At 43.5% G+C, this 25,215-nt stretch overlaps 1 protein-coding gene across 5 annotated transcripts in view; it reads left to right on the top strand.

Annotated features, from left to right (window-relative positions):
• atrnl1b (attractin-like 1b) overlaps positions 1–25,215 on the top strand; it is a 930,295-nt gene that overhangs the window by 83,295 nt on the left and 821,785 nt on the right. For all 5 annotated transcript variants that reach the window (XM_085994422.1, XM_085994421.1, XM_085994423.1 and 2 more), the window contains exons 2-3: positions 14,049–14,132; positions 15,359–15,472. In XM_085994422.1, the coding sequence (XP_085850548.1) occupies positions 14,049–14,132; positions 15,359–15,472 (198 nt within the window). The remainder of the gene's footprint in view (positions 1–14,048; positions 14,133–15,358; positions 15,473–25,215) is intronic.

Raw genomic sequence — 25,215 nt, 5'->3', positions numbered from 1 at the left:
TTAAACATCCAGCCATGCTTTAAAATAGAGAAAAATAGTTACTTGTGCATGTTAGTGGAGCATTTTTTTTTGTTAGCCGAGGTGAAGAATGCTTGTGGAATAAATACAGAAAGCAAAATTCCGCAGATTTGGAAATCAAAATTCTGGAAACGCAGCAAGTCAGTCGGCATGTGGAGAGAACAGAGAAGTTAACACTTCGGGTGACGAACCCGATGCAAAACACAAGCCTGTGAGTGGAATGATGTAACCCAAGTGAATGAATGGACAGAAACATTTAAGCTATCAGAGACAAAGGATATGTAAATACCCAGGGCATTGGGAGGCCTGAGGGAAATGAGAGGGAGTGGGAAAACCTGGAGGTCAGGTGTGCATCTAAAACAACAATTTGTACATTTTGCAAATATAGCACATTTAAAACACCCCAGGGCGCTTCACAGGAGTGTAATGAGATGAACATTGGCACCTAGCCTAAGGAGGAGATATTCGGACAGGTGACTAAAAGCTTGGTCAAAGAGGTAAGTTTTTAAGGAGGGTCTTAAAGAAGGAGAGAGAGGTGCAGAGGGTTAGATCAACAGTGCTGTGTTTATAGCACATTGAAACAGTTTAAGGTTTGTCTAGTCTGTAAATTAAAGAATTATCATTCACTGTGGTGGATACCAGTGCTAAGTCCATGCTTGGAGAAATGCTAACCCTCCAGTGCTCTTGATTGATTCAAAAAGCTGGACAAACCAAGCCATTAGGGGCAATCCCAAGTGGCACCCTCCTCGCCGATTCCTTTCTCAAAGCACATTCCAATCTGCCACTCCTTATTCTTCAATTTGTTGCTTTCTTAATAGACTTCTGCTTTCGACGCTGTTTTTTAAAGATGCTGGCGTGACCTGATTACTTAATTGCTGCCATCATGTAGCGAACATTTTTGCTTAAAAAGCATGGTGAAAATCATTATGTAAATGTGATTATCATTTAAAAAAAAAACTACGCCCTGGACATTCACCAAACTTGCAATTTCTTTACCAGTATCTTACATACTTTGCTTCAAAATTCTTATGCTGACTGTGTGCTGTAGTGTAGATCAATTAGAGGTAGCCAACTTTGCACGCATTGTATTTAATACAACTGCTGTATAAATTTCCACTGCACAGGAGGCTTATTTGTCACTGAAGATTTTCATGCTACTTGTTCATATATTGTACCCTTCCAGTTTTAGGTCACCACGTATCACTTTTTCCCACAGGGGAGAGGAGGGGTTATCTGTTGCTCATCCTATTTTCTTGCTCGTGCATGTTGGTCAGCTTCAGTGTTGAGTAACTTTTTAAAAACGTTTTATTGCCGTGGAATCATTATTATTCTCGATAATGGTGAGAGGACTTTCTCCGTGGACAAAAGGAAGTGGCAGATAAGAGTCCTCAAGCTTTGATCTTGCACCTATAATTTAGCAATACCCTAGGCATGGGAATTAAGGCATGCAAATAACACAATGAATTCAGTCTTTCTTGGGCTGACAGCTTGATATATGTTGGAACGAAGAAGGTGTTGCCAGGCTGTGCAATGAGGCAGTCTTTTACAAGTTTAGGTCCTGTGAAAATTGACACTGTGAAGGAGCTGCTACTGTATGAAGCTTATTTTCCTCAGCTTTGTGGTATGCATAAAATTAACCAAAGATGAGCTAGACTGCGATGATTCTTGCTTTTCTGCCAAGTTCAATATTTTTGTGTGTAATGACTCTTGGTTTTTCATAAGCATTGACATATTGCGGTTGTCTTGTACACTCCCTCTGTCTAGCAGAAATGGGGCTGTAGCGCAATGAAAGTGGAGATGATAGATGTACCTTACTGCTCCCGCTCCGCCACCACTTTACCCGGAGCCTTCCACTGGGCAGCCTGAATCGGGCAAAAGCCTCACTAATGTTGGCAAATTGGGGTCCAATGACTCGCATAGGACCCTGATGCAATTTTAACTGCCTTTTGGGTGGTGTGTGCACCATGGACACCCTTCTGCTGTACTACCAGGTTTTACTGAGAAGAGGCCCAAAAAGATAAATGTTAAAATTTAATTATGTCGGGCCAGGGTGAGCAGGAAAGCCCCTCTGGCCACAAGAATAATGTAGGTTACTGCCGCCCTGGCCCCTTACCCCGGATTTACCTTTCTGCAGGCCGGGTCTGAGCTGCCCAATATATCATTGGTCCGGGTATGGGGAGCAGCAGCAGGGCGCCCATCAGTTGCTGGCGGTGTGGTAAAAAGGCCTGCCTTCAAAATGGACCAGTCTCACGCTGGCGTGATCGAAGGGGCAGCTGCTCCACTGGTTGGCCACCTGATAGTTAAAATCTACCCTATTGTGTGTCTAAATAAATGAGCAGAGATACAGACGCATGCTTAGTTGACCCCTAACCCATACTATTGATGATTTAGACTGAGTTTTATATACATCTCTAGGCTGCTTTTAATCTTTCCCTACCCAACTGGACTTTTTAAATTAGTTCATGGGATGTGGGCGTCACTGGCAAGGCCGGCATTTATTGCCCATCCCTAGTTGCCCTTGAGAAGGTGGTGGTGAGCCGCCGCCTTGAACCGCTGCAGTCTGCGTGGTGAAGGTACTCCCACAGTGCTGTTAGGGAGGGAGTTCCAGATTTTGACCCAGCGACGATGAAGGAACAGCGATATACTTCTAAGTCAGGATGGTGTGTGACTTGGAGGGGAACTTGGAGGTCGTGGCGTTCCCATGCGCCTGCTGTCCTTGTCCTTCTAGGAGGTAGAGGTCGCGGGATTGGGAGGTGCTGTTGAAGAAGCCTTTGCAAGTTACTGCAGTACATCTTGCAGATGGTACACACTGCAGCCACGGTACGCCGCTGGTGGAGGGAGTGAATATTTAAGGTGGTGGATGGGGTGCCGATCAAGTGGGCTGCTTTGTCCTGGATGGTGTCGAGCTTCTTGAGTGTTGTTGGAGCTGCACTCATCCAGGCAAGTGGAGAGTATTCTATCACACTCCTGACTTGTGCCTTGTAGATGGTGGAAAGGTAGGAGTCGGGAGGTGAGACACTCGCTGCAGAATATCCAGCCTCTGACCTGCTCTTGTAGCCACGGTATTTATGTGGCTGGTCAATGGTGACCGCTAGGTATTGATGGTGGAAGTTTTGGCAATGGTAATGCAGTTGAATGTCATGGGGTGGTGGTTAGACTCATGCACGCTGGAGATAGTCATTGCCTGGCACTTGTGTGGCACGAATGTTACCTGCCACTTAGCCCAAGCCTGAACGTTGTCCAGGTCTTGCTGCATGCGGGCATGGACTGTTTCATTATCTGAGGAGTTGCGAATGGCACTGAACACTGCAGTCATCAGCGAACATCCCCACTTTTGACCTTATAATGGAGTGAAGGTCATTGATGAAGCAGCTGAAGATGGTTGGGCCGAGGACACTGCCCTGAGGAACTCCTGCAGCGATGTCCTGGGACTGTGACGATTGACCTCCAACCACCACAACCATCTTCCTTTTGTGCTCGGTATGACTCCAGCCAGTGGAGAGTTTACCCCCACCCCCCTCCCCATTCCCATTCCCATTGACTTCAGTTTTACGAGGGCTCCTTGATGCCACACTCTGTCAAATGTTGCCTTGATATCAACGGCAGTCACTCTCATCATTTCTGGAATTCAGCTCTTTTGTCCATGTTTGGACCAAGGCAGTAATGAGATCTGGAGCCAAGTGGTTCTGGCGGAACCCAAACTGGGCATCAGTGAGCGGGTTTTTGGTGAGTAAGTGCTACTGTCGACGACACCTTCCATCACTTTGCTGATGATTGAGAGTAGACGGATGGGGCGGTAATTGGCCGGATTGGATTTGTCCTGCTTTTTGTGGACAGGACATACCTGGGCAGTTTTCCACATTGTCGGATAGATGCCAGTGTTATAGCTGTACTGGAACAGCTTGGCTAGAGGCGCGGCTAGTTGTAGAGCACAAGTCTTCAGCATGATAGCCGGGATGTTGTCGGGACCCACCGCCTTTGCTGTATCCAGTGCGCTCAGTCGTTTCTTGATTTCACGTGGAATCGAATTGGCTGAAGACTGTCTTCTGTGGTGGTGGGGACCTCAGGAGGAGGCCGATATGGATCATCCACTCTGCACTTCTGGCTGAAGATGGTTGCAAATGCTTCAGCTTTGTCTTTTGCACTCACGTGCTGGGCTCCACCATCATTGAGGATGGGGATATTCATGGAGCCTCCTCCTCCCGTTAGTTGTTTAATGGTCCACCACCATTCACGACTGGATGTGGCAGGACTGCAGAGCTTTGATCTGATCGGTTGATTGTGGAATCGCTTAACCTGTCTATAGCATGCTGCTGCTTTTTAGCATGCATGTCGTCCTGTGTTGCAGCTTCCCCAGGTTGGCACCACATTTTTAGGTACATCTGGTGCTCCTCCTGGCATGCTCTTCTATACTGCTTATTGAACCAGGGTTGGTCTCCTGGCTTGATGGTAATGGTAGTGAGGGATATGCTGGGCCATGAGGTTACAAATTGTGGTGGAATACAATTCTGCTGCAGCTGATGGCCCACAGCGCCTCATGGATGCCCAGTTTTGAGTTGCTAGCTTTGTTCTGAATCTATCTCATTTAGTGTGGTGGTAGTGCCACACAACTCGATGGAGGGTGTCCTCAGTGTGAAGACGGGACTTCGTCTCCACAATGACTGTGCGGTGGTCACTGCTACCAATGCTGCCATGGACAGATGTATCTGCGACAGGTACATTGGGGAGGACGCGGTCAAGTCGCTTTTTCCCTCGTGTTGGTTCTCTCGTCACCTGTCGCAGGCCCAGACTGGCAGCTATGTCCTTCAGGGCTCAGTCAGTAGTGGTGCTACTGAGCCACTCTTGGTGATGGACATTGAAGTCCCCCACCCAGAATACATTATTGCCCTTGCTACTCTCAGCACTTCTTTCAAGTGGTGTTCATCATGGAGGAGTGCTGATTCTTCAGCTGAGGGAGGGTGGTAGGTGATAATCAGTAGGAGGTTTCCTTGCCCATGCTTGACTTCAAGCCATGAGACTTCATGGGGTCTGGAGTCGATGTTGAGGACTCCCAGGGCCACTCCTTCCCGACTATACTACTGTGCTGCCACCCCTGGTGGGTCTGTCCTACCGGAGAATTTTGGCACTCCTCCCCAGATGTTGGTGAGGAGAACTTTGCAGGGTCGACTGGGCTGGGTGTGCTGTTGTGTCCATAGCCGGTGCCGAGGTCGATGCTGGGTGGTCCGTCTGGTTTTATTCTTGTTTATCGTAGCGGTTTTTTACAACTGAGTGGGATGCTAGGCCATTTCAGAGGGCAGTTAAGAGTCAACCACATTGCTGTAGGTCTGGAGTCACAACAGCCAGACCAGGTAAGGGCAGCAGATTTGCTTCCCTAAAGGGCATTAGTGAATGAGATGGGTTTTTACGACAATCCGATAGTTTCATGGTCACCATTACTGATACTAGCTTTTTATTCCAGATTTATTTAATTAACTGAATTTAAATTTCCCAGCTGCCATGGTGGATTTGAACTTGGGTCTCCGGATCATTAGTCCAGGCCTCTGGATTACTTGTCCAGTAACATAACCACTATGCTATCATTTCCGAGAACTATTGGACTATTGTCTAAAGTGTAACTTTAATGTAGAAGGAACTTGGTTGGAGGAGGAGTGCACTTTTAGAGGTGGATTTTGTTCCCTCTGGGAACGTCGGAGAGTGAAGCTTTGCAAGATACCTGAGATGATCTAAGTTTTGCACCTAATTAAGTTAGGGAATTTAATTTGCCGAAACTTGGTGCAGAGCTAAAAAGATGTATCGTCCAGTATTTTATTTAGGCAGACGGCTACCTCCCGAGTTCAAAAAAGGGAATAAAGTGCAGGCTCCCACATCCCCGTCTACCACTGGAACCATCCTCATGAAAAGGTTCAAATTTGGCAGCTATCCTCGGTATTCCATGTAAAGCAACTGCTGGCTGGTGTGAAATTTTCCTCTTTCGGCAACGGGGGTTTGATTTCATTATTTTTGTCACGAAAGCGCTTTTCTGTCTCAATTTTGCAGACTGTGGCTGGGTGAATGAGATTGAGCACAAAAATAGTATATTTAGAAATACAGTCACTGATGCCTCCCTATGAATAATATACCTGGAAGCAGCTACAAATCAAAAGCATCACTGATTCCGTAATAGACATTTCCTTCTATTGCCTAAAGTGAAAGTATTGCATTTTTTCCATTACAGTTCAGAATGATTTAAAGCATTCTTTTCAATAACAGATTAGAATCTTGCTTTGTGTCCTACCTGGCAGCTGATATCTAGTGAAAGCTGTTTCAAGGCGCAATATTGAATTCACTTTTACTTTTTTTTTCTTGGAGTTGCTGTCATCCACATGCTAACTGAACTCCACTATCGACAGTTTGCTTTGAAAGGTAGATAATTAATGTCTACTGTGTGTTTACATGGTCCAGGGGTCAGTTTTGTTCATCGCTAACGACTGTGTACGTCAGCTGTTTATTATATTCTATGCATTTTAGAAACAGTCAGTACTTGTGGGAATAATGCAGCTTCTTCATTAGTGTTGTTTCCCTCGAGTAGTCATGACAATCTGGCTGCCTCGCAATGAAGATGAAGGCAAATAATCGGTGACACATAAATTAGAGTTTGGGCTCAACTCTTTCTCCTCGGGCTGAATAGAAAGTACAGATTTTGAAAGTACTGCGTACTATAATGAGAATCCGAGATGGTTGTGAATGTTACAAGCTTATAATGAGAGGGGGATAGTGAAGATGATGTAGATTTACATTTAGTTATTTGAGACGCGTATAGAGGGAACAGAAGGGGATAAGCCAGGAAATTATTGGCAAGTTGGTCTCGACGTGGTTGTGGATAAACTTCTACAATCCATAATGAAGATGAAATTAGAGCGCACTTAGAGGCATGGGCTCATCAGGGATAGTCAGCATGATTTAATTTATTGGAGGTTTTTGAGGAAACCATATAGAATATATAAAGGGAATGCATTGGATTTCTATTTATATCAATTGCCAGAATGTTTTGAAATGAGGTGCCATGTAAGATACTTATTACAAAAATTAAGGGCTGTAGTATTAAAGGGAATATAGCCACTTGAATAGAGAGATGGCTAGGGAACAGAAAGTCAAGAAATAGGATAAATAGATTTTTCCTTCGATTGATGGGCTTTAGGTAGTATTATGCCACAGGGATCAATGTTTTGGACCTCTCTTTGTTTCTTTATAAATGATTTTAACCGAGGCATAAATGAATAAAATGGAAGTTTGCTATTGCCAAGTTATCTGTCATGGCAAAACTGAGGACGCAAGCAGAGGATGGCAGATGAAATTCAGTGCAGAACAATTTTTTTTAACTTATCCCTGGGATGTGGGCGTCTCTGGCAAGGCCAGCATTTATTTCCCATCCCTAATTGCCCTTGAGAAGGTGGTGGTGAGCTGCCGCCTTGAACTGCTGCAGTCCGTGTGGTGAAGGTACTCCCACAGTGCTGTTAGGGAGGGAGTTCCAGGATTTTGACCCAGCGACAATGAAGGAACGGCGATATATTTCCAAGTCTGAATAGTGTGCAACTTGGAGGGGAACTTGCAGGTGATGGTGTTCCCATGCGCCTGTTGCCCATGTCCTTCTAGGTGCAAGAGGTCGCGGGATTGGGAGGTGCTGCCGAAGAAGTCTTTTAGCGAGTTGCTACAGTGCATCTTGTAGATGGTACACACTGCAGCCACGGTGTGCCGGTGATGCAGGGAGTGAATGCTTGGGGAGGTGGATGGGGTGCCAATCAAGCGGGCTGCTTTGTCCTGGATGGTGTCGAGCTTCTTGAGTGTTGTTGGAGCTACACTCATCCAGGCAAGTGGAGAGTATTCCATCACACTCCTTACTTGTGCCTTGTAGATGGTGGAAAGACTTTGGGGAGTCGGGAGGTGAGACACTCGCCGCAGAATACCCAGCCTCTGACCTGCTCTTGTAGCCACAGTATTAATGTGGCTGGTCCAGTTAAGTTTCTGGTCAATGGTGACACCCAGGATATTGATGGTGTGGGTTTCGGCGATGGCAATGCAGTTGAATGTCGAGGGATGGTAGTTAGATGCTCGCTTGTTGGAGATAGTCATTGCCTGGCACTTGTGTGGTGCGAATGATACCTGTCACTTATCAGCCCAAGCCCAAATGTCACCTAGGTCTTGCTGCATGCGGGCATCGACTGCTTAATTATCTGAGGAGTTGCGAATGGCACTGAACACTGCAGTCATCAGCGAACATCCCCACTTTTGACCTTATGGAGGGAAGGTCATTGATGAATCAGCTGAAGATGATTGGGCCTAGGACACTACCCTGAGGAACTCCTGCAGCGATGTCCTGGGGCTGTGATGATTGACCTCCAACCACCACAACCATCTTCCTTTGTGCTAGGTATAACTCCAGCCTGTGGTGAGTTTTCCCCCTGATTCCCATTGACTTCAGTTTTACTAGGGTTCCTTGATGTCACACTCGGTCAAATGCTGCCTTGATGTCAAGGGCAGTCACTCTCACCTCACCTCTGGAATTCAGCTCCTTTATCCATGTTTGGACCAAGGCTGTAATGAGGTCTGGAGCTCAGTGGTCCTGGCGGAACCCAAACTGGGCGTCAGTGAGCAGGTTATTGGTGAGGAGTGCTGCTTGATAGCACTGTCGACGACACCTTCCATCACTTTGCTGATGATTGAGAGTAGTCTGATGGGGCGGTAATTGGTCGGATTGGATTTGTCCTGCTTTTTGTGGACGGGACATACCTGGGCAGTTTTCCACATTGTTGGATAGATGCCAGCGTTATAGTTGTACTGGAACAGCTTGGCTAGAGGCGTGGCTAATTCTGGACCATAAGTCTTCAGCACGACAGCTGGGATGCTGTCGGGGCCCGCAGCCTTTGCTGTATCCAGTGTGCTCAGCCGTTTCTTGATACCACGTGGAGTGAATTGAATTGGATTGGCTGAAGACTGGCTTCTGTGATGGTGGGTACCTCAGTAGTGGTGCTACCGAGCCACTCTTGCCGATGAACATTGAAGTCGCCCACCCAGAGTACATTCTGTGCCCTTGCTTCCCTCAGTGCTTCTTCCAGGCGGTGTTCATCATGGAGGAGTACTGATTCATTAGCTGAGGGAGGGCAGTAGGTGGTAATCAGTATGAGGTTTCCTTGCCCATGCGTGACCTGAAGTCATGAGACACCATGGGGTCCAGAGTCAACGTTGAGGACTCCCAGGCCCACTCCCTCCCATCTGTACCACTGTGGCACCACCTCTGGTGGGTCTGTCCTGCCGGTGGGACAGGACATACCCAGGGATGGTTATGGAGGAGTTTGGGATATTGGCTGAAAGGTCTGATTCTGAGTGTGTCTGTCAGGCTGTTGCTCGACTTGTCTGTGGGACAGCTCTCCCAATTTTGGCACAGGTCCCTAGATGTTCATGAGGACGACTTTGCAGGGCCGACTGGGCTGGGTGTGCCGCGGTTGATGCCGGGTGGTCCGTCCGATTTTATTATTCTTGTTTTTCGTAGTGGTTTTTTACAACTGAGTGGCTTGCTAGGCCATTTCAGAGGACAGTTAAGAGTCACCCACATTGCTGTGGGCCTGGAGTCACATATAGGTCAGACCAAGTAAGGTTGCCAGATTTCCTTCCCTAAAGGACATTAGTGGACCAGATGGGTTTTTACAACAATCCGATAGTTTCATGGTCACCATTATTGATACTCGCTTTTTTTATTCCAGATTAATTTAATTAACTGAATTTAACTTCTGACACCTCAGTTGCCCAAGTGCTTTTACATTTGGAATTAGTGATCGCTGTTAATTCCATGAGATTTGAACTCGCGTCTCCGGCTTATTATTCCAGGCCTCTGGATTACCAGTCCAGTAACATAACTACTATGCTACCATTCCCTGTAAGCGGTAGTTTATTTTGGTGGGGGGGGCGGGGGTGAGAAAGTAACTGCAGTGAAATATGTCCTAAATAAGTAAGATTGTTGTGTGGAAGAGCAGAGAGAACGAGGGTGCAAAAACATAGATTGTTATAGGCCATTAAATATTAAAGCACCGAAGTGGATTTATTCAAGACATTGCCACATTTGGAATGTTGTGTAAACTTCTGGGTATCCGATTCTGTAAAGGATAGTAAAGTGTCAGCATCAGCAGTAGCACTCTCTCGCCTCTGAGTCAGAAGATTGCGGGTACAAGTCCCACTCTAGAGATTCGACCAAATAATCTGTATTGACGCTGCAGCAATTCAAATCAAATCAAATCAACTTTTATTGTCATTGTTAGTGCACAAGTGCAGTACAACGAAATGTAGGCTTGCGGCTCCTGAGTGTACATTTGGATTAAGACATTTAAACATTCAACATACATTTGGCTTGTAGTATATTAACATAAATATGACCATAATAAAGTGCATTGGCAGATGTGCAGGCTTTAGAGTTTATTTGTGGAGTTCAGCAGGATGACAGCCCTGGGAAAGAAGCTGTTCCTAAATCTGGTCGTACGGGTGCGACTGCATCTGTAGCGTCTCCCAGATGGCAGGAGGGCGAACAGACTGTGGCTGGGGTGGGTAGGGTCTTTGATGATAGACCGCGACCTCCGTAGACAGTGTTTCTGGTATATGTGCTCTATGGTCGGTAGCCGGGTGCCGGTAATGCGTTGGGCAGTTTTGACTACCCGCTGCAGGGCTTTCCGGTCATAGTAGCTACAGCTGCCATACCATTACTGTGATACAGTTTGTTAGGATGCTCTCTATAGTGCAGCGGTAAAAGTTAGAGAGGATCAGGGGTGACAGATTACATCCCTTCAGCCTCCTTAAGAAATATAGGCGCTGCTGGGCCGCCTTCACCAGAGAGGAGGTGTTGAGGGACCAGGAGAGGTCTTCCGTGATGTGGACTCCGAGGAACTTAAAGCTGTCCACCCTTTCCACCACAGCCCCATTGATGTGGATGGGGGTGTGACTGCAGTGCTGCACTGTTGGAGGTGTAGTCTTTCAGGGGAGAGCCTGAGCCCCCATCTGGCTGCTCAGGTGGACGTAAAAGATCCCATGGCACTCCGAAAAAGAGATGGGGTGTTCTCAGTTCCCTGGCCAACATTTATCCCTGAACCAACAATACAAAAATATATTATCTGGTGATTTGTCTCATTGATGGTTATGGGACCTTGCTCTGTGCAAATTTGCTACTGTATTTCCCAACATCAGTGTTGTCCAATAAGTTAGCCACTGGCCACGTGTGGCTAATTGGGACCCAGATGTGGCTAATTATATTTCTGATATAAAAATGAGTAATAGACACTATTGTTGGGCATGTGAACTCAAATCAGATTTGCACCGCATATTATGTGTACTGTAACCGTTGGTGCATTTTGGGGTAAAATGATGAAACAAAAAGCAGGGTGTGTATGCTTTTAATCATTGAGTGCTTTACTTCCTTGGTTATTGAATGGCAGCAGAAGTAAATATACATGTGATGTAGTATATTTACCTGTATTGTGTGAATGTATGCAAGGCATTCTTTTGACTAAAATTAATGCACATGACTAAAACTGTCACTGTAGCTACACGCGTAGCTTTATCGGCAATTTCTATTGGACAACAGACATTGCAACAGCGACCACACTTCAAAAGTACATCATTGTCTTGAAATGTTTTAGGATGAGCTGAGGATATGAAAGGTGCTATATAAATGTAAGTTCATTCATTCTTAAAACTATAGGCCGGGTACTACTGAAAGGGATTCTCGAGGATGAACAAAGATTAGAAAGGCTTGAGAATTAGGGTGCTTTTATTTACTGGAATAGAGCAGGTAAAGGGGGTATCGAGTTTTTAAGCGGGTAAATAATGAGATTGTTTTTACTAGTTGGCAAATTGGTAACTGGACATATCACTAGAAGAATGAAGGGTTAAATTAGAAGCTTTTTCAGAGTTAATAGAGCATGGAATGCTTTGCCACAAGTGTTGAGACAAGAATATAAAATCATTTAAAAGGGAAGGAATTTGCCAAGAAAGTATATAAAGAAAATTGGAAAAAAGACAGGCGATACAATTAGAGCAATTGACACTCCAGTTGGAGATCTGGCACTGGCACAGACAAGATGAGCTGAATGGCCTCCTCCTCCTTCGCTATAATTCCTATGATTTTAAAATTGATTAATCTTAATTGATGTAAGAGATTTGAAGAAACGTTTTTTTCTCTGACCGAATAATAGATCTGGTGCACAGCAAAAGCTGTTGGGGCAGATTATTAATGGCCCAGAAATTTGGGTCCCAACGAGTGAGTACGCACGGGGTACTCGCGTAGACCCAACGAAAGTGCCGGTTTCGTGCATGCACTGCGCATGCGCAGGAAACCGGCACTTCCGTTCCCCTGAAAGCAGGGGTTCAGAGGTGGAACGCGTGCGCGTCAAACTTTTTTTTGCAGGTTTCTCCGGGAGGGTAAGTCTCCAGCAGTTACACTTTTAAAAAGCAGGCACAAGGCCTGCTTTTAACAAGGTAAGTGGTGAATTAATTAAAATTAAAAAAAAAATTTCATAGGTTTATTATTTTTTAATACTTTAAAGAAAGGTAAGTTTATTTTTAGCCCTGTTAGAAAATGTAATTTTTTTCAAAAATTTAAATTGTTTAAAATAGTTATTTCAAGTAATTTATAGTTATTTTAAAAATGTGATTTAAAAAAAAAAAAATTAAAAAAATTATTTGAAGTTTTAGTGATGTTTTGGGGCTTATAGTATTTATAGGTTTGACAGCTCTTCCTGTCAAACTTATGAATGAAGCATTCCCTGCTACCATTGGCTCTCCATGGCCCACGTGATCCCAGGGGACGCATCGAACTAACTGCGCCCCTGGGATACGCAAGCACTGTGCGCCGGCAGTTGGAGGAGGCCCAGGATCGGAATCCCACGTGGGCCCACAGCTCAACGGCCGGCGAGCTAGCTAAGTTCAGGTCGGGGGCTTGCACCCGCGGGAAGCCCCTGACCCGAACAAAATCTCAATTGCCTTACAAGGGGTATAGTTTGTTTAACCAACTTTTGAACATATATAGAAAAGTCATCAAGTGTTTTGAAGTGGGTAGTTGGGTGCTGGTTGAAGGGTTGGCTCTGATCGGTCAGAAGGGGTGCTTAGCAAGCGGTACTGCAGAGAGTGGGATGGGACTTGTGGCTAGAGAAGATTACGCAGGCTATAGATGGATTTGAAATGAGTACAAATCTGCTGGTACAGTTCTGAGTGAAACAAGTTTGAGGTAGTCCCAACCCAGTTCCTAATGGGCGTGGGCCCATTACATGGAACGGTGCAGAAATTGGCACAAAACTGTCAGTCTTGCCTTGGAGAGTCACACAAGGACAAGGGATGTGATAAATGATCTGTTACAATGGTGCAGTGGTAGTGCTTCCATGAGAGGGTTAAGGAACACGAGCCGGAGGAGCTTTTCTTGACATCTGGCCCGTTCTATACTTGATACGGGAATATTTGATGTTGACAGTGGGTGTCTACACTTGTAAAGGTCCCATTCCTGAGCACTGACGCCCCTTGCTTTGATGAGTACAAATAATTACTCGAAGACAAAATTGGACAAGTGGCCTTTTGAAGATAGTAGACTGTAAACAGTTGTTCATAATATTGTGCTTGTTTGGTGAAATCCAGTTTGCATTCATAAATAATCTCTCACTGCTGAAACTTGCCTCACTATTTAAATGACATTAAAATAAATTCTGACACCTCAGTTGCCCAAGTGCTTTTACATTTGGAATTAGTGATCACTGTTAATTCCATGAGATAAAAACTATTTGTGTATTCCTGCAGTATTTCAAGAATATAACTGCAGCTATTATAGTAACACTGAGGTTATGATTGTCTGTGAAGCTTTATTGATATCTCCCGATTAACCACAAATGACTGGACATAGATCAAGTTCTTAGTTTCAGCATACCTGTAAAAGTCAGACCATCCAGATATGTTTGTGTTGCATACATTGTTTGACATTTTTAGTCATTCCTTTACACTAATGATGTATTTTTTGTGTTTTTCAGATTAACAGAACCGTCAGGATATTTAACAGATGGACCAATAAATTATAAATATAAAACTAAATGTACATGGTTAATTGAAGGATAGTAAGTATGTCTTTACGGAATTGCTTTTTAAAATGGTTCAAGATCATTAAGGTTTAGGGAGGCATCTTGATTTTGATCATCTTTTGATGCAGTGAATCAGCTTAGTGAAAATACTGTTTGAAGCTTTTCATGGATGATCTGAGTCAGTGGCAACTTTGTTATTAGGCTCTTAAATAGTTTGTTGTCCTTGTATATAAAAAAAAAGTTGTTTTCTCAATTGTGAACTTCTCAATTGTTGGCCTTTAAAGCAAATGAATTTGTGCTGAAAATAATAGATTACTTGAATTTTAAATTTAAAAATTCATAATTAGGTGTGTAGTGCATTTGAGTAAAATGCACTGACCATTTTTATTCTGCTTACAATGTTTTGTTTTCTCTTTTTAAGCTTGTGAAAATTTAAGAGGAATAAAGTGTACAATTTTCTCTCAACTGGGAAATAGTGACCATAACCTAGTTAGATTCACATTCAAAGTAGATTAAAAAGGGGAGTCAAAGATGAAGGTGTTCTAATGGAAACTAGTTCACATCAGCAGGCCGAGAGGGATGGTTAGAAAAATGGCAGATCAAACAGCACGGCAGTGGGTAAATACTTGATATGGGATGGATAGGGTACAGGTTAAATTCATTTTGAATAGAAGTAAAGGGATGTGTCAGAGGCAGGGATTCCTTGGTTAAGCAAGTTAAAATAGAATGTGCTTTAAGAGGCAAATGATAAGTACAGGGAGAATAATACAAGAGAATATTTTGAGAAATATATAAAAGTGAAGCAAAAGGGAGATTATGAAGGAAGACTGCCCGTCAACATAAGATACATACCAAGGGCTTTTAGGAGTGCATAAGTAAAAAGATAATCTAAGAAGGTCGGGGCTGTTTCAAAATGAAGGGGTCAGCTTGTACTTGAGTGAAGAAATGGTGGAGATGCTTGAATATTTTGCTTCAGTTTTTACAAGGGAAGGTAAAGGTGGGATTATTGGATTAACTGAAGAGAGTATGGAACAGCTATTACGAGAGATAAATATGTAAAAGGAAGCCATTAAAAATTAATAGGACTAAATGTATAAAAGGTGTCCAGCTTAGATGGCATGTATCCCAGGATACTGAAAGGCTTTGTGGATGAGTTGGTGGAGGTAGTAACCATAATTATTAAAAATCTTTGAAAGCAAGCATTGTGCTGAAGGACTGCAAAACTCTCACTTTTAAAATAAATAATTCTTTTTCTTTTGTAGTCCAAATGCAGTATTAAGGTTAAGGTTTAACCACTTTGCCACAGAATGTAGCTGGGACCATATGTATGTATATGATGGCGATTCAATATATGCACCTTTGATAGCTGTATTCAGGTAAGTTTGAAGAACTTCATTATTTTAGGGTTAAGATTAGGACTTGATCATGTGAGCTTCTGTAAATTTTATGCCGTTATCCAGTTTTAACACATTGAACAGTGTTCTAGAATAAAATTAACTTTTAAACCTAGATTGTTTGCAGTATTCATGTATGAATGCTTAACGTGTTCGACATTCCTCTGTTGCATTAAATGGGTTAATACACTGCACCTTTGCTCAGTGCTAACTCTCACTGTTGAGTCAGAAGATTGTGGGTCCAAGCCCCACTCCAGAGGCTTGAGCACTTAATCTATGCTGACGTTTCGATGCAGTACCGAGGGAATGCAGCACTGTCTTTTAGATAAGCTGTTAAACTGAGGCCCCATTTGCCCTCTCGGGTGAATGTAAAAAATGCCATATACTATTTGAAGAAGAGCAGGTGGTCCTGGCCAGTATTTATACCTAAACCAACATCAATAAAACAGGTTATCTGGTCATTTATGTCATTGGAATATGGAAGGCAATTTAATATTTTTATTGAAAACCTGTATGTATTCTAAAGTAATTATATGGAAGAGTGGAGGGGGAAACATTGCAAACTGACGTCCTGGCATTTGTCACTTTCAAAACATGTGTATTTTCTATTGTATATTTTGTTAGTTTATAATATTGAACATTGCAACTTGGAGAAATATGAGACTTGCGCATTCCTCCTTTCTCAGAATACCTGAAGGAAGATCTCAAATTATTTTTTTTGACTATGCTATTGAAGTTATGCTTTGGTACTCAGAAGTGGATCTTGGTGCTGTACAATTCTCGTAGGGAAAAATAAATGGCACAATTGCAATTTTTTGTTCTGTTTTCATTAGTTTGCTAGTTGCCTAGGGGTTTAATAACTGTCTTTGCTTCTACTCTGCTTACATTGTGATGACCATGGCGCGTGTTCAACATTTCCGTATGAATGTTGAAAATGTTTCTTTCCAGTTGTGAAACACTGTCATAGTTTCAGAAACTAATTTAGAGTTAATGACACTGATTGTACCAAAATAACCTATATAATTCCCCCTCCCTTCAAATCTGAACACTTTTTTTTGTATATTAAAAATCAATGTACAACAACTAGAGATACTGGAGATACTGTGTTCTTGTATGCTTGTCTAAACTTCTTTGTGTGGATCTTGAGAAACAGCCTCTCCACATGAGATCCAAGCAATTGAGGACAAATGGCCAACATCAAGGCCACTTGTTTCATTTTTTTAAAAAGCTAGGACTTATTCCTCATTTTATCATTTTCATTTGGCATGAAACGTGTTTGCTCTGCACTGTTGCATTTTAGAAAATGGTACACTGTCTGTGTCGACTCTCCGTTTGGCTCTTCAACCTTGTTCTTTCACCCCTCCCCCTTTTCCCAGCCCCGACTTGCGTTAAAATCTATCCCCTTTCCTGTTTTTTTCCAGTTCTGACGAAAGGTCTTCGACCTGAAACGTTAACTCTGTTTCTCTCTCCATGGATATTGCCTGGCCTGCTGAGTTTTTCCAGCGTTTTCTGTTGTTGTTTCGGATTTCCAGCATCCGCAGTATTTTGCTAACATAAAACACTTGTTTTATAGTTGGCGATGTCAGCCATTGAAGTTGGAAGTGTTGAGAGCAGTGTCACCTAGAGTCAGGGGAGAGGAATGCACAGTGCTAGTGAATGTTGAAATGCAAAACAAGTTAATGATTGCATGTTTCCTTTTGTTACTTTGCAGTTTCTGCTTTGGTTTGATTTTGTTGCTTTGATTTCATTTTTGCACTTTTGTTTCCCCCTGATAAATGCAGTTTTTTTTTTTTTGTTCTGCCTCAAATTCTTTCTCAGCAATTTACCTGTGGGTTTCCTTTTCCAACTAAAATGCCAGCTGTTTCTTTTCAAGTATATGCTGGCTGCATTTATGCTGGTATTGAACTTGTACTGTCATGCCAAAATCCCACCTCACTACCATGTTTTGCCAACTACAGACATATGGTATGTGGTGCTGTGATTATGCTGAGCGTGTTTTCATACTGGTGCAAAAGTGGAGTGCTTCAGTAGCAATAAACACAGACTACAACAGCATTACCAGGTAAACAGAACCGTGTGGTTTCTCTAATGAAATTGGGCTGCCTTTTGCAATTTGAGACATTTTGAATTGTGTTGGGAGATTTATCCTGGTGGTAGCATTGTAAACTAGGAATGGGAGAGTGGTTTTATTGTATCACTGTTTTAAATATGTATATTTAAATGTGAAGTGGAGCATGTTTCAGAGCATCTGGGAAACCGTGATCACTATCATTAGGTTTAAAGTAGTGATGGAAAGGGACAAAGAACAATCAAAGATGGCGATGCTGATCTGGAAGAGGGCTAATGTCAGTGAGTTGAAAAGGGATATGGTCCACGTGGGTTGGAAACCAAGATTGTCAAGTAAAACAGCAATGGGAGGCCTTCAAGGAAGGAGATAGTTTGGGTACAGACTAAACACATTCACGTGAGGGAGAAAGGAAGGGCTTCCAAAGCTAGAGCTGCCTGGATGACTAAAGAAATTGAGATTAAAATGAAACGAAAAAGGCAGCTTATGATAAATGTCAGGCTCATCATACAGTAGAGAATTGAACGGAATACAGAGTGCAAACAACAACAACTTGTATTTATATAGTGCCTTTAACATAGTAAAACGTGCCATGGCACTTCACAGGAGTACTACAAGACAAAGAATTTGACATCGAGCCACATAAGGAGAAATTAGGGCTGGTGACCAAAAGCTTGGTCAAAGAGGTAGGTTTTAAGGAAGGTCTTCAAGGAGGAGCGCGAGGCAGAGAGGTTTAGGCAGGGAATTATAGAGCTTGGGGCCTAGACAACAGAAGGCATGGCCATCAATGGTTGAGCGATTTATAATCGGGGATGCTCAAGAGGCCAGAATTAGAGGAGTGTTGATATCTTGGGGTGGTGGTTGTGGGGCTGGAGGAGATTGCACAGATAGGGAGGGGCGAGGCCATAGAGGGATTTTGAAATCGAGGCGTTGCTTAAGCGGGAGCCAATGTAGGTCAGCGAGCACAGGGGTGATGGGTGAGCGGGACTTGGTGTGAGATTAGGACAAGGGCAGCCAAGTTTTGGATAATTTTAAGTCGGGTAGAATGTGGGAGGCCAGCCAGGAGTGCATTGGAATAGTCAAGTCTAGAGGTAACAAAGGCATGGATGAGGGTTTCAGCAGCGGATGAGCGGAGGCAAGGCCGGAGACGGGCGATGTTACGGATGTGTATATAGGCAATCTTAGTTATGCTGCGGATATGTGGTCAGAAGCTCATTTCAGGGTCAAATATGATACCAAGGCTGTGAACAGTGTGGTTCAGCCTTCGATGGATGTTAGGGAGGGGGATGGAGTCAGTGGCTAGGGAACAGAGTTTGTGACGGTGACCAAAAACAATGGTTTCTGTCTTAATATTTAATTGGAGAAAATTTCTGCTCAGAATTGGATGTCTGACAAACTGTGACAATTTACAGATCGTGGAGGGGTCGAGAGAGGTGGTGGTGGCGAGTTAGAGCTGGGTGTCATCAGTGTACATTTGGAAACTGACTGTTTTTGGATGATGTCGCCAAGGGGCAGCATGTAGATGAGAAATAGGAGGGGACCAAGGATAGATACTTGGGGACACCAGAGGTAATGATGTGGGAGTGGGAAGAGAAGCCATTGCAGGTGATTCTCTGGCTACGATTAGATAAATCAGAATGGAACCAGGCGAGTGCAGTCCCACCCAGCTGGATGATGGTGGAGAGGCATTGAAGGATGGAGTGGTCAACTGTGTCAAAGGCTGCAGACAAGTCAAGAAGGATGAGGAGGGATAGTTTACCTTTGTCACGGTCACAAGGGATGTCATTTGTGACTAAGAACAACTAAAGTATGAAATGAGGGCCAAATAGAGTATATGAGAAAAGATTAGTTGGTAACATAAAAGGGAGCACTAAAGTCTTGTCTTGTATAAACCTATAAAGAATAAAAGGACAGTCAAACTAAGAGTGGGGCTGACTAGAGACCAAAAAATAAATCATCTTGTAGTGGTAAAGGGCACGACTGAGTTACTGAATGAGTACCTTGGCAGCATCTTTTGTGAGGATCGATGCAATGTCACTGTAAGGGGGGTGGGGGTGGGGAAGGTAGAGAAATTGGTTTGGATAAAAATAGGTAGAGGAGGTGCTAAACAAGTTGGCAGCACTCAAAGTAGAAAAGTCACCTGGTCCGGATAGGATGCATCCTAAGTTGCTGAGGGAAGTAAGGGTAGACCCTGCGGAGGCTCGTGCTACAATCTTTAAATCCTCCTTGGATATGGGAGTGGTGCCAGAGGACTGGAGGGTTGCACATGTTGCATCCCTGTTTGAAAAAAGGGAGAGGGATAAACCTGGTAACTACAGGCCAGTCAGCGTAACATTGGCGGTCGGGATACTCCTGGAGATGGTAATCTGGGACACAATTAATTTCATTTGGAAAAACATGGCTATCATTGATTAAACCAATGATAGTTAAAGACAAATCGTGCCCGACAAACTTGATTGAGTTCTTTAATGAAATAATAGAGAGGATTATGTGTTTGATGTTTTCAAAAGCCGTTTGATAAAGTGCCACATAATAGACTTGTTAGCAAAATTGAAGCCCATGGATTAAAGGGGCAGTAGCAGCATTGATACAAAATTGGCTAAGAGACAGAAAGCAGATTAGTGGTGAATGGTAGTTTTACAGACTGGAGTGAAGTATACAGTGGTGTCCCACAGTGATTTGGTATTAGGGCCACAGCTCTCTTTGATCAATTATGCCCCTTTTACCCAATATGAGTTTGCATATGACACACAATTTGGAAATGTAGTAGCAGACTTCAGGAAGACATGGACAGACTGGTGAAATGGTAGATTAAATTTAATACAGAGAAGTGTGAAGTGATGCATTTTGGGTGGAGGAATGAGGCGAGGCAATAGAAACTAAATGGTACAAATTTAAGCAGGGTGCAGGTGCGGTTAGACCTGGCCGGTGGGGGTATGTATGGCAGGGCAAGTTGTTGATGCTGTTAAAAACCATACAAGATCCTTGGTTTTATAAATAGAGGCATAAAGTACAAAAGCAAGGAAGTTATGCTAAACATTTTAAAATCACTGGTTAATCGTCGTCAGGAGTTTTGTGTCTAATTCTGGGCACCACACTTTAGGAAGAATGTCAAGGCCTTGTGGAGATGGTGCAGAGGAGATTTACCAGAATGATGCCAGGGACGAGACACTTCAGTTACGTGTGGAGACGAGAGAAGCTGGGATTATTCACCCAAGAGCAGAGAAGGTTTAGGGGAGATTTAATAGGTGTTCAAAATTAAAAGTTTTGATAGTAATAAATAAGGAGAAGCTGTTTCTATTGGCAGGGGGGTTGGCAAACAGAGGACGCAGATTTAAGATAATTGGCAAAAGAGGGGAGATGAGAATTTTTGAATTACAGCGAATTATGATCTGTAATGCACTGCCTGAAATGGTGGTGGAAACAGATTCAATTGGGAATTGGATATATACTTGAAAAGGAAACATTTGCAGGGCTAAGGGGAAAGAGCAGGGGAGTGGGATTAATTGGACAGCTCTTTTCAAGAGCTGGCACAGGCCCGATGGGCCAAATGGCCTCCTGTGCTGCATGATTCTTGGAAATACACAACCGGTACATCAGCAACAAAAATGAGGTATTTTTGATGGCCCGTATTTTCCGATCGGGGGCTTCCTGCGTGCGGAGGCCTCCGATCAGGAAAAAAAATCTACGCCCTTACCTGAGGGCTCCGGCGGGCCAGACATTTCTGCTCCTGGGCCTCTGCTCTACGAAATGCGCAGGGCCCAGGTATCCCAGGGGCGCAAGCGTCCCTGGAATCACGTGGGCCATGGGGAACCAATGAAAGAAGGGAATCCCCCATCATACTTTTGGCAGGTCTCTCAGCTTAGACCCGTCAAAGGTATTAATGGGATCACTGAAAAAACACATCAAAACATTAAATACATTTAAAAAAAAATCATGATTTTAAAATTACATTAAATTAAATACTTTAAAAATAAAAAAAATTTTGAAGAAAATAAGTTTTATACGGGGCTAAAAATAAATGTTTTTAAAAAGTATTTTTAAACTTTTATGCTGGTAAAAGCCGGCCTTATGCCTGCTTTTACCAGGCGTAAGATTTTTAAAGGATTTCAGCGGGTGGAGGTTCTGCAGAAAGCGGAACTCTCTACCTGCAGAGGCCCTTCTCCAGGGCAGGCGGAGGACCTGTCCAGAGAATTCTTGACAGATCAGAAGTGCCGGTTTTCAGCACATGTGTTTCGCATGCCTGAAACCGGCACTTGCGAGTTCCCTATGGGTGTGTATTCCCCTCATACGCACCCGTAGTGATCGGAAAATGCGGGCCGATATCTTTCGATTTTAGTAGCTGTCCCGTTTCCAACCAGACATCGTATTTATTTATTTTTTAAATTACCACAGTTCAGAATTTTGTACTAAGATTATTTTGATGCTGTTGCAAGTTTTGTTGGTAACAGGCTAGAGAGTGAAATACTCTATATTAAAAAAAAAAAAAAAAAAATTAAAACATGTCTTCCTGCCAGATTTAGTGGGGTTTTGTTCAGAGAATGTACAATATAGCGCACATCTATTAACAGTGCTACAATAGTATTTGGCCTCAATATATATTCTGGTTAATATAGTATAACAGTGAGTCTAGACGTACTTTGTATTTTGGCAGGCAGTGAAGGTGTATGGTTCATTTGTCTTTTTTTACGGGCTTCCATTCCACAAGACTTTGTTATTTAAAGAATTCTGTATATCATTGCTGCTTGAAATACAAAAGATATCAATAATTCGAAGTGAATAAATGTTAAGATATAATAGAACATGGGCATGTTTTGAAAGGGCATAGGACATTCAATATGCAGACCGTTAAAAGAAATGTGTCTCAAACATTTTATTCCTGGAAGTGTTAAAAGAACACTGGCCCAGAAATTCGAGTCGGGGGCTTGCCGCGCGTGTAAGCCCCCGATCTGCACTTACCCGACGCGCCGGCCGTTGAGCTTCAGGGACGCCTGGAATTGGTGTTTTAAAATGTTGACTCCCGGGCAGCGTCTGACGTCACGCCGCCCAGGAGTGCAGCCAGCGCGAAGCCTGTAGCGCGCTGTGCAACAGAGACACGCCCCTTGAGGTCTCAGTTTAATAGGACACGCCCCCAATGTTTCTCACAAGCTGCTAAGCATTTTTACATGCAAAGCAGCATTTTAAATAGGTTTTTGGTATTTTTATGAAGCTTTTGGTAACTTTTAAAAACGTTTACATTATTTTGAAGAATCTGAAGTAGTTTTAAACAGAATTAAAGCAATTTAAAGACTTTTAAAAGCCCTAAGAATTTTTTAAATTCCATTTATTTATTTAGCAATGTCGTCATCATACGTGTCTTCACACTGTTCCCTTTGGGGAACTGTATGAAGTGCTGGAAGGATTTATGGCCGTGATTAACGCTCATTCCGTGACCGTAACCATCTTTGAACCAGCCATTAGGGTGGTTAGTCCTATGGCGGGAGGGTTTTACGGGCTCCCACAAGCTATACAAGGAGGGGGGGCCACCCACGGACGCAAATATCCCACTGGATGTCAACCCAGAATTTAGAGCCGGAGCTCCGACTCCACTTGCCGGGACTGTCTGGAGCGGGGTTCGAAACCCTACCCCGTCTGGCCCAGCGGCGGGGATCCTACCGCTACGCCAAAGGCCCAATCCGATTAGCAACGTGAAATGGCTGGAATGAGCACAATTCACGGCATTAAAAGAACTCTCAATTGAACTGATCATGACCTCAGCAATCTCCTCAACGAGGTGTAGGCGCAGCGCCTGCTCATCATTGGTAATGAGAAGTCAAAGGCGCCGCAAAAAGGACAGATGATAGCTTGGTCTTTCAAGTGGCAGCATAGGGCTCCAGTCACGGCGAGGGAAAAGGCGCAGGAAACGTATGGGTGTCACCTTTTGCACAGAGTGGGCCTTTTGCGTAGCGGTAAGCATCCCCGCCGCTGGGCCAGAAGGAGTAGGGTTTCGAACCCCGCTCCAGACAGTCCCGGCAAGTGGAGTCGGAGCTCCAACTATAAATTCTGGGTGGACATCCAGCGGGATACTTGCGTCCGCGGGTGTGGGTGCCCCCCCCCTCAGATGGGTTGTGGGAGCCCGTAAAACCCTCACGCCATAGGACTAACCACCCTAATGGCTGGTATGAAGATGGTTATGGTCACGGAAGGAGTGTTAACGTGGCCAGAAATCCTTCCACCACTTCATACAGTTCCCGAAAGGGAACAGTGTGAGGATACGTACGACGATGACCTCTTGCGCAATGCACCTCCTTGGACCCTCAGTCGCAGATGCGAGGGGGCAAATCGTGCAATTGTTAAATTTTTCATTTTATTGACATATAAAATGTTGGCCCAGTAATTCCCTTCCAAACGCGCGAGTACGGTCGGGGTACTTACGCGTCTGTCCGGAGGAAATGCCGGTTTTCAGCATGCACAGCGCATGCGGGGAAAACCAACATTTCCTGTCCTCTGAACGAAGGGGTTCAGAGGCAGAATGCGTGCGACTGTACAGGCAGCGCGTGCGCAGTAAAATTCGCCGCTTTCATTCATGCTTTCAGTGAGGTCAAGTCCTTACAACTTACACATGAAAAAAGCATGAGTACAGTTGCTCCAGAGGCTGCGGAGGAAGATATTTCTTATCGTGGAGCTTCTTAAAGGCAATATTTTTGTTTGGGAAAGGGAGGAAAGTTATTTTAAGAAATGCTGAGGTAAGTTTTAAAGTTTATTTTCGTTTTTTAAAACGGGTTTTCAGTACTGTAGGTAGAAGGATCAATTGTGGCTATGTGAATTGAATTTGCTGTGTTTATTAAATGTGAAAATGACTCCAACATTTTTAAGAGAGAAACTTTTCATCAGTAATATATTCTTTTAAGTAATTATGTATGTATGTCTATATATTCCTTTGCGTGTATGTATATATTCCTTTACTTATGTGTATGAATGTATGTATTTAATTATGACTTTCAGAGAAAGTAACTTATTGGAAAATCATAATTAAAAACATACATTCATACACATAAGTAAAGGAATATAAAACATACATACATATACGTAAAGGAATATATGCGGACATACATACATAATTACTTATTACTGATGAAAAGTTTCTTTCTTAAAAGTGCTGGAAATGTTACATTACTCATTTTAGAACACTCATTTTCACATTCCATTCACACAGCCACAATTGCTCCTTCTACCTACCGTTCTGAAAACCCGTTTTAAAAAAAAAAAAAAAAATTTAAACTTTAAAACTTACTTAAAATTTCTTAAAATAACTTCCCTCCCTTTCCCAAACAAAAATATTGCCTTTCAGAAGCTCCACGATAAAATATATCTTCCTCCGCAGCCTTGGAACAACTTTACACATGCTTTTTTCAAGTGTAACTTGTAAGGACTTACCCTCACTGAATCCATGAATGAAATCGACGAAGTTCACTGCGCAAGCGCTGCCTGTGCAGTCGCACGCACTGTGCCTCTGAACCCCTTCGTTCAGAGGACTGGAAATGCCGGCGTTCCCCGCATGCGCTGTGCATGCTGAACGCCGGCATTTCCACCGGCCAGATGCGTGAGTACCCAGACGGTACTCACGCATTTGGACACGAATTTCTGGCCCAATGTTAAAGCTCTGTGTAAATCCTAAAAT

This window comes from Somniosus microcephalus, chromosome 8 (genome assembly GCF_052327205.1).
Source record: "Somniosus microcephalus isolate GS21.2 chromosome 8, FLI_Smic_1.0, whole genome shotgun sequence".
Classification (NCBI taxonomy): Eukaryota; Metazoa; Chordata; class Chondrichthyes; order Squaliformes; family Somniosidae; genus Somniosus; species Somniosus microcephalus.
This window is presented reverse-complemented; position numbering and strand designations above follow the sequence as displayed.